This window comes from Tupaia chinensis, unplaced genomic scaffold, assembly GCF_000334495.1.
Source record: "Tupaia chinensis unplaced genomic scaffold, TupChi_1.0 Scaffold000235_1, whole genome shotgun sequence".
In the NCBI taxonomy this organism is placed as follows: domain Eukaryota; kingdom Metazoa; phylum Chordata; class Mammalia; order Scandentia; family Tupaiidae; genus Tupaia; species Tupaia belangeri.
This window is the reverse complement of record NW_006159713.1, coordinates 4,930,087-4,939,838: the sequence shown is the minus strand read 5'-3', so window position 1 is coordinate 4,939,838 and position 9,752 is coordinate 4,930,087. Positions and strand designations below refer to the sequence as shown.

The 9,752-nt window shown below is 57.3% G+C and overlaps 1 protein-coding gene across 1 annotated transcript in view; it reads left to right on the top strand.

Annotated features, from left to right (window-relative positions):
* The window catches only part of CCDC102A (coiled-coil domain containing 102A), a 16,973-nt gene extending 11,341 nt beyond the window's left edge, over window positions 1-5,632 (top strand). Inside the window, exons 8-11 of the mRNA XM_027771833.1 lie at window positions 33-215; window positions 1,570-1,740; window positions 2,594-2,697; window positions 5,127-5,632. Coding sequence (XP_027627634.1) covers window positions 33-215; window positions 1,570-1,740; window positions 2,594-2,697; window positions 5,127-5,256 — 588 coding nt within the window. The 3' untranslated portion in view covers window positions 5,257-5,632. The remainder of the gene's footprint in view (window positions 1-32; window positions 216-1,569; window positions 1,741-2,593; window positions 2,698-5,126) is intronic.
* The last annotated feature ends 4,120 nt before the right edge of the window (window positions 5,633-9,752 follow it).

Genomic DNA, 9,752 nt, shown 5'->3' with positions numbered 1-9,752 from the left:
GGGAGTGGGGGGGGTGGCAGCCGAAGACCCAGGCCGAGTGGGGCCGCCGTGAGCGGCTGGAGACAGAGAAGCTGGGCCTGGAGCGAGAGAACAAGAAGCTGAGGGCACAGGTCGGGGACCTGGAGGAAGCACTGGCCCGGCGGAGGCGGCAGACGGCCAGTGCACTGGACTGCGACCTGCGGGCCAGTCAGGCCGCGCTCTTCGAGAAGAACAAGGTGGGGCAGTGCGTGACCAGAGCTGGGGCGGTCCTGCCTCCCCATCCAGCTGGAGCAGAGCACCCACTGTGTGCTCTAGCACCTACTGTGTGCTCCAGCCCTCGGGTCCAAGAACTCCTGAAGTAACAACTAAGGACAGAGGTGGTGGTTATTCTAGGACCTGCCCCTCCTAGGCACTCGCTGTGGCCAGGCTCAGTGGCCATTATAGTATTTGGATGTACTGTGTACCCACTGTGTGCCAGGCCCTGGTCTAGGAGCTGAGACACGCATGAACTGTCAGAAGTGGCCTCCCCTTCTCTTGATGGAGTCCATGGCTCAGAAGGTGCAGCCACTGCCATCTCTGTCACATAGACTCACAAGTCACTCCATGGTTATCAATAGGAAGAAGAGATATCAGGGGACCTGGCTAACCCCAGAGTCCTGGAAGACTTCCTAGAGGCAGTGACATTTGAGCTGAGGTCAAGAAAAGCAGACATTAACTGGGAGTGAACTGATGGGGCAAGGTTAGAGAACTGGGGAACAGCACAAATAAATGTCCAGTGATGAGAGAGACGTGGACCTCTGGAGGAACAAGAAGGCCAGTGTGGCCAGAGGGGAGTAAGCAAGACATGGTGATGGGCAGGAGCTGCAGGCCACCCCAGACAAGGGGAGGCAGCAGGTGGGCGTGAGCAGGTAGCCATCCCCAGCACTCACTGCTGCTATAGGGAAGGACAGGGGCGGGGTGGGGCTGGCGATGTTCCCGAGGCAGCAAAGGACAGGGGAGACCTGGACCGGGCTGAGGCTGTGGGGCTGGACCAGAAAGGATAGCTCCAAGAGACCTCTAGGCAGTGCCTGGCCCACTTTCCAGCAGGGCAAGTGGGCTCAGGAATCCCGGAGCTCAGGGTGGGCATCTCTTTGCTGACTGCACATCCCCTTCCTGGCCACCTGACCTCCAACCCCTTTTCATCCTATACCTGCCCCCAACGTAGCTCGTCCCAGACTCGGGGCTACACATGCCACATATACCCCACTGAAGGCTGACCTCACCCTCCCTGTGGTTCCTGACTCTCAGCTCGCAGGCTGCCAGGAAGCCATGCCATTCCACTGACATCTCAAGGCTGCGTGTGCAAAATGGAGCTGCATGGATGTACCCACCCAGCCTTCTTCGTTATCCCCAACCTAACCCTCTCACCAGGTGGCACCTCGAACCTCTGCCTGCACAGTGAACCTCTAACACGGATAGCTCTGACAGCAGGTGGACAGGCTGGCAGGAAGAGACCCAGCATCCCTGGAACCAGCTGACCCATGGGACTCCCGGGCATGGTGCTCCATCTGACGCCAAGCCCTTCCCCCACATCCCTCTGTGCCCCCGCAGGAGCTTGCAGACCTGAAGCATGTGCATGGCAAGCTGAAGAAGCAGTTCCAGGAGAAGGTGGCAGAGTTGGCGCATGCCAGCAGGCGGGTGGAGCAGCACGAGGCAGAGGTGAAGAAGCTGCGGCTGCGTGTGGAAGAGCTCAAAAAGGAGCTGGCCCAAGCTGAGGATGAGGTGAGTACCATCTGTAGCCCCTGGGCCAGAGCAGGGGTGCAGTGGGGGTGCCGGGCCCCCCGGGTTACCCCATGCTGGGTCCCCAGTGCCTGGCACAGCCCTGACTCCTAGGAGGCACACGGGGTAGAGTGGGTAGGTGGGTGACGGACAGATGGTCGGATACGCATGAGGGTAGGAGACTGGGAAGGAAATGGATAGAGTAGTGACGAGTGGGTGAGGAGATGAATGGATGGACGTGTAGATAGTTGAATGGGAGGAGAAAAGGACTCTGAATGGGTGAACAGACAGATAAAGGAGCAGGTGGGCAGATGGATGAGAGCAGGAGGGAGGACGGATGAGGTGTAGTAGCAGATGTCTGAAGAGTGGATGGCGGACGATGGGCAATAAACAGATGGGTGAGGAGACAGTGGGCATATGGATGGACAGCTGGTGGAAGGAGGAGTGGACAGAGGCTAGAATGACGGTGAGAAGGCTGGTGTCTGGAAGGGTAGGTGGGTGGCTGATTAGATGAATGATGGTGGGTGGGTAGGAGGGTATCACTTGGGCAGACAAGCGGATGGACAGGCAGGTGGGGCTAGATGGTGGATGGGTGGATGGTTGGATGGCCGGATCGGTAGTGGAGGGCACTGGAGGATGGCTAGATTGGGCTAGAGGGACAGAGGTGGTAGGAACAGAAGGGACGCCTCCCTGGATCAGACGGGCCTGGGTCTAGAACTCAAGGAGCTGGCACTGTCTTGGGGGAGCACGTTCCCGGGGAGGAGCAGCAGGAGAGCTGGCGGTCACAGGCAGATAGCTGTCACAGGCGGCCACTGCCCAGGGTGACACCATGGCCTGGGCCCTGCTTACTCCCTAGCTGGACGAGGCCCACAACCAGGCACGCAAGCTGCAGCGGTCGCTGGACGAGCAGACGGAGCAGAGTGAGAACTTACAAGTACAGCTGGAGCACCTGCAGTCCAGGTGGGCTGGGGGGGCAGGTGCAGGCTTCAGTGGCAAAAGGCCTCACACCTGGGATACAGAGGCAGCGAAAGGCCTCCAGCCAGAGAAACCTCCGGTCAGGGTTGGAGCCCTGAATGGGGCCAGAGGGGAAGAGGGGGAAGAAGAGAGCCAGCGCCCTGGGGCCAGGATCCTGTCCCTCCAGGCAGGAAGGGCCATGGCCAGGAAACCAGGGAAGGGGGGCAGAGGAAGTCAGACCAGTGGGGGGACTCTGGAATTGTCTCCTCCAGCAGGTGGGCTGGTGAGCGGCCAGAGAGGTCAGGCCTAGGGTAGGACCAAGGGGTCTGGGGAGTCCTTGACAAGAATAAATACCCTCCCTCCATACCCTCCTGCAGGCTTCGAGGCTGGGCTGGGTTGACCCTAAGCAGCAGGGTCGAAGGGACTGAAGGGCGGGGAATTGAGCCGAGTCCCCATCCCTGACAGCGAGCCAACCCCCTCAGCTGCCGACGACTCCCCCAGCCTCAGAGAGTATAGCAGAGTCTCTGGGGAGACCCGGCCAGGACACTCCACCTCCCTTCCCCAGCAGATCGTCCCAGCACCCAGCAGGCACTGTCACGCCTTCTCCCTACACTCCCCTAGAGCTACGAGATAGGGATAGCAGGGCTCATCAAGTCCAAGTGCCTCCCCACTTCACAGCTGGGAAACCCACGCGGCCTCCGAGCCACAGCACTGCCCGTTGACCGACGACCTGTGCCAGCCCTGGCCTTGCGTTACGCCATGGAACAGAGTGCCTGGGCTGCTGGGTGGCGGACAGCCTGGCTCTGCGCTTAGCAGCCGTGTGGCCTTGGCACTCTTCTTGGCTGTTCTGGGTCAGTGTTCTCATCTGTAAAACGGGGACAGTCATGGTTCTTACTCTGGGTGGTTGTGAGAACTGGATGGACTGGTCACTACGGGAAACCACTGCCACAAGTTGGGACCGTTACTGTTGCTCCTGTCACTGCTGCCCCTGGGAAAGGGACGTAGGTCCGGGCAATTACTGCTCTACAGGTGTCATGCTCCCTCTGTAAAGAGAAGGGGAGGGAGATTTTCTTCCTTCTAGAAGGCTGGCAGATGAGGGTGCTAAGGCTTAAGGAGTTAAGTCCATCCGCAGCCATGTGGCGGGTGGGTAGGCAGGCGAGATCTCCCCTGGCCCTTCCTTAGCACGTACTATGTGCTGCCGTGTGCCAAGATCATGTGGCTAAGAATATAGACTATGGAGGGACCAGCAGATGGAGTAATGGTTATGTCGCTGGACTCCCACATAGCTGACTGCAGTTCGAGTCCTAGACCCAGCAGCTTAAAACTCACACTGGACACGTGTGTGTGCATGCATGCCCAAGATCCTGAGAGGAGAATGGAGTAGAAGGGATTGCAGTGTAGCCACTCCCCACCCCGGAGATTTCTCATTTTCTCTTTGTCTCTCCAGGGAACACATGTACCCTATAACAAAAATCTCTCTTAAAAAAAAAAAAAAAAAAAGAATACAGACTATGGAGCCAGACCTGACAACTGTGGATTGGTCAGCTGAGCCTCAGTTTCCACATCTGCCTGGGATGGTACCCAGAAAGGGTGTGCAGGGCCCAGGCCCAAGTTAGGCTGAAAGTCTGCCCACTCCAGACACCCCACACCCAGCACTCACCCCTCAGGAGGCCGCTGAACCTCAGGGCTTCTCACAGTCTGGGTCACATTCCTCGGAAGCCATAAACTCCACTGAGCAGGCAGGCTTTGCCCCAGCCCCTGAAGTGCTTCCACCAGGAAGGGCAGGGCCACCCAGGACCGCCGCCTCATTTTATTCTCCAACTTTTTGTGCTTTAATGACCCAGGGACAGCTCACTAAATCACTGTGCAGTAATGGAGGCCTCGCCTGGGCCCCTCCCTGCCGTGTTAATAATTCATGCCTTCCAGTAAGATGCAGCAGGGCGGCCACTTACTGGGGGGGCATTCCTCCAGCAGCTCTCCTCGGAGTCCAAGTTTGCCTCGTAAATTTGGGCTTTAGGAGTTTGAATGTGGGGAAGACTTAGGGCTGAGTGCTTTCCCACTCAATTTGAGAATATAGGGGTTCAGACCACCTCCCAGCAGCACCACACTTTGCTCCCTAGGCTCTTCAAACCAGGCTGGGGTTCAGATCCCAGCTCGGGACTTTGAGCCAGCCCCCTCACCTCTCTAAGCCCCCAGGCCACTTGGAGCCAACCGCTGCCACTCAGAGCCCAGCCTCACTCCTAACATCTGTGTGACTTTGGGCAAATTACTCGTTCTTTATGTCTCTGTTTCTTTGCAAAAGGGCATACCTCCTCAGGTAAGGGGATTCTAGAAGGGTGAGAAAGCAGGTGGTGTGTGGAGAGGGCCCAGCATGGGGCCTGGTGGCGGGGAATACAGGGGGGCTTAGCTGCTGTCACCTGCCCTCCACCCCACAGGCTCCGCAGGCAGCAGCAGAACGCCCCTCTCTTTGGCAAGATCCGTAGTGCCCGCTTTGGCACTGAAGAGGCTGGAGATGGAGCTAGCGACCTGGACGAGGACGAAGACCTGCAAATCCAGGTGGCCTAGAGCCTCTCGGGGCTGGGCAGGACTGGCCCGAAGCCACAGGCCCCCCCAGGGGCCCAGGCTGACCGGCTGCTGGAACTGATGCAGCTGCTTCCGCTTGCCCTGGGACCAGACCCTGCTCCCTGCAAGGACCACTTCCTCCTTCCCCATGGCCGAGGCCCTGGGGGTTGGGGGGGAAGCTGAGGCTCTGGGTCCCACGTGCATGTTATAAACATGTGTCCAGGGGTCGTCAGGCCACCCCACCCACCCAGGACTTCATGCAGGAGCAGGCCGTGTCCAAGGAGGGTTTGCCGTTGTAGGCTTGGAGGTCCGGCAGGGGCTGTTCACATGCGATGTGATGAACCCAGTCTTTGGTAATAAATGGAGTTCAGTTTCTCAAGGCAGGGTCTGAAAGTGTGCCAGGTATGGGCAGGGGATCTCGGGGACAGCAACAGCCTGCGCCCTGGCACTGACCCAGAGCTCGGGAAAGTCCACAGACTTCGCGAATGAATGACTGAGAGAACGAATGAACGAATAGGTCAGCGTCGGAGCTGCTCGGCGGTCTGGAACCCAGCTCCTGTGAGGGAAGGAAGTTGTAGAGGTCAGGGTCTGATCTGGCACCTGATGGTTTAGATCTCCACTCCTGCCCCTCACTGGCTGTGTACCCTCAGGGAAGTTACTTGCCCTCTCTGAGCCTGCTTCTCCATCTATTTGTTGAGTCTCATGGAGCTGACATGAGAATTAGATGAGTTAATCCAGAACTCAATAAAAATCAGTTATTAAAATACCTGAAGGTAGGCCCTCAAGCAGGGATTTGCACAGAGGGTGAAGTTCCCATGATTAATGGGAGTTTACCCAGCTGTGGGGTATAGACAATAAACACGTGAACCTTTTTGTCTTTCCCAATCCTGCTCTAAGTAGTGAAATTACAGGCCATTTTAATTTCGATAATTTAATTCGTACAGCAATGTCCAGATTTTTTGTGAAATCTGAGCAATAATTAGAAACAATTAGAATTAGAAGGGCAGCGGGTGGTGTGGTGGTTAAGGCACTGGACTCCCCCATGGCTGGCTGACCTTGGTTCACGCTCCAGACCCAGCGGCTTGAAAAATCACGCTGGGTACGTATGCATGTGTGCCCAAAACCCCAAGAAGAAACTGGAGAAGGGACTGCTGCATCCCCATCGCCCCCGGTGGGATGGGTGATTCTTAACGTTCCCTTTCTCTCTCTCTCTCTCTCTCTCTTGCAAACAAGCACACCCTGTGGCAAAAGTCTAAAAAGAAAAGAAACACAGTAGCATACACTTCAGCATCTTTCAAAGTCAGAGCGGCATTTGGGGCACCTGCCCTTCTTGTGAGATGCTTTGTGAATGAACTTCAAAAGGTCCGTGGAAAAATAGAATTAAAGTAGGAGCATATTGTGGCGCACAAAGTTTTGAAATCCGCGTAGTCTTTTCAAAAGACGTGTTTTCGGGAACCAGCAGTTAGCGTAATGGTTTTGTCGCTGGACTCCCACGTAGTCGACCGTGGTTAGAATCCCGGGCCCGGTGGCTTAAAACTCACGCCGGGCGCGTGTGCGTGCGTGCCCAAGATCCCGAGAGGAGAATGGAGGAGAAGGGATTGCGGCGTGACCATCCCCCCCTGGGGGGGGATTTCTCGCTTTCTGTCTCTGTCTCTCTCTCTGGCTGGCGAGCGCACACGCCCTATAGCAAAACAAAACAAAAAAACAAAAAACCTCTCCAAAAAAAAAAGACGTGTTTTCGGGAACCAGCAGTTAGCGTAATGGTTTTGTCGCTGGACTCCCACGTAGTCGACCGTGGTTAGAATCCCGGGCCCGGTGGCTTAAAACTCACGCCGGGCGCGTGTGCGTGCGTGCCCAAGATCCCGAGAGGAGAATGGAGGAGAAGGGATTGCGGCGTGACCATCCCCCCCTGGGGGGGGATTTCTCGCTTTCTGTCTCTGTCTCTCTCTCTGGCTGGCGAGCGCACACGCCCTATAGCAAAACAAAACAAAAAAACAAAAAACCTCTCCAAAAAAAAAAGACGTGTTTTCCATGGACTTTTGGAAGACCCTGCACCTTGCAGATGCATCTCAGCAGGAGCCGTTGACAGAGACAGTTCTCCAGTGCACATGGTGGCGCATTCCCTGTGTTTGGGGATGTATGAGGTGAGGCTGGGCTTCAGCCTGGCGCCACGGAGGAGTTTGATGAAGAGGCCCTGGGCAGGAGGTGGAGAGCTGTACTGAATGACACCCTTTCTGGGTGGCCAAGCCACAAAGGACCTGGGAGAGCCGGCTCAGCAGCCTGGGGGCTGAGGAGGGGAGAGGCAGGCCCAGTAGACTGGGCACTGAAGGCCTTCCCTTGCCATGCCTAACCTCACCATGCTAGCCAGGTGGGGTTTGCTGCCATGGCAGAGGGCCCCAGTCCCCTCAGGGGCTCTGAGGGCAAGGGAGACAGCCATGGGATTCCTCTTTTTCTCTCTCTCGGTCTGTCTCTTTCACCCTTGCGCGCGCTTGCTCTCTCTCTCTCTCTCTCTCTCTCTCTCTCTCTTTCTCCAGGAGCCAGCACCGGCGGAAAAAGCACTTAGCTGCAGTGAGAGGACTATTTCCTGCCAGGGGTCTTTCTGTTTTCTCTCCCCAACAGGAAGTTGACTCCAGAAAAGGCTGGAAGTGCTGCCCTTTGACCTTCAGGAGCAAGGAGCCAGGCCCTAGCTGATCATGGCCCTACGAGCCCCCTCCTGCCATTCCCAGACACAGAGCAGACCTGTCTGGTGTAGCCAGGCTCCCCCAGACTCACTGGCACCTCCAGCGAGATAGTGCTGGGGGGCCTCATTCCAGCCCCTATCTCTCATGGGGCGGGGGCCACTCCTGAGAGTATCAACGAGGAGGAGGAGGGGTCCAGCCTCCCACCTCCACTGTGCACGGGGAGGGGAAGGGAGGGGGCAAACTGGGCTTGATTCACCAGACCTGGAATGTGGCTGCTGCCCTGCTCACCGCCCGTCCTTCCACAGCTCCCTTCTACGTAAGCAAGTTACACAGTGGCCTCAGAGGCAGCATCTTCCAACAGAAGCAGTAACTTGGGCTCACGTGATGCTTTAAAAAATGCATCTAGTGCCTTGCTAATATTAGCAGTGGAGGCTTACTCATAAAGCGTGGGTTTCCCTCTTTTGAGAAACCATCTCTGGCCTCCCTAGGCTCCCACTCCCACTTGGCCACAGCCGCCGAACCTAGAGGCACCCCCATATGCTTTACTCCCCACCATTCCCTACAGCCTTCCTCTGCACCCACCCACTCATTCAAATGACTGCCCCACCTCTGAAGGCATTTGAGAGTTGTTCTCTTTGAACGGGAGGAAACGACTGATTGAGAGGGAAGGCATTGAATCCAAGCCCGTGTGAGGGATTGGGGCCAAGTGCGCGTGTCACACACAGGCTCGGGACTCCTGTGGGATCCTCATCACAGAGGTGGCTGCCAGGAACGGTCAGTGTTCATAGAGCCTCCCTCTGCTTCACACGCGCCATCTCACCGTCTAGGCAGTTACTGCCATCGTCAGCCCCGTTTTTTTTTTTAAAGAGATTTTTCCTATAGGGCACGTGCGCTTGCTGGAGAGACAGACAGTGAGAAATCACCCCCTGGGGGGATGACCACACGGCACTCCCTTCTCCATCCTCTTCTCAGGTTCTTGGGCATGCACATACACACACACACCTGGCATGAGTTTTAAGCCACGAGGTCCAGGACTCTCACCACAGTTGACTACGTGGGAGTCCATCGACGTAACCATTACGCCATCTACTGGCCCCTCATTGGCCCATTTCGTGCTGAAGACCCAGAGGTTCAGAGGGAGCGAGCAACTGTCCCAAGGCCACATAGCTGGGTAGTCTTGAGGGATCCCAGGCCAGGCGGTCTGAGCCAGAGCCCGCAGTCCTAATCAGGACCCACCCACTCCTCCAAGGCCAGGCACAGGTGGCCCTTTCTCTGCAGCCCCACCCTCTCCCCTGCTCCATACCCTGCAGCTCCAGCCAGGCCCAACGCCTTACTGCCACCCGCAGTTGCCCTCCCCCCACCAAAGTCCCACCAGGCCCTCAAAACTCAGCCAATGGAGTGCGCCCCTAGTGGTGGGCTGTCAGCTTGTCTGCGCTTCTGCCCCATCAGCTACTCCTGGAGGGCAGAGTCCTCCCAGCAGCCCACACAGTGGCCTGGGCTTGCGGGCACCTTTAAGGGCTCAAAGGAAGGAGGAGGGGAAGGATGATTGAGAGATGAAAGGAAAGATGGGTGTGTGGGTGGGATGCTAGGGGGTTGAAACCAGGACCCCGCCCCACTCCATCCGCACTGTGGTAACTGCCAGACCAGTCTCAGATGGTCTTCCACTGGCCAGCTTAGGCCCCTGTGGGGGGAGGGGAAGCAGGGAAGTCTCCCAAGGAAGACAGCCCATGCCAGGGCCCCTCCTCACAGGCCTGGAGTGCCCAGACAGGCTGGAGAACCGGCTGGGGCAGACGCTACCCGGCCCGGCCCCCCCCCCCC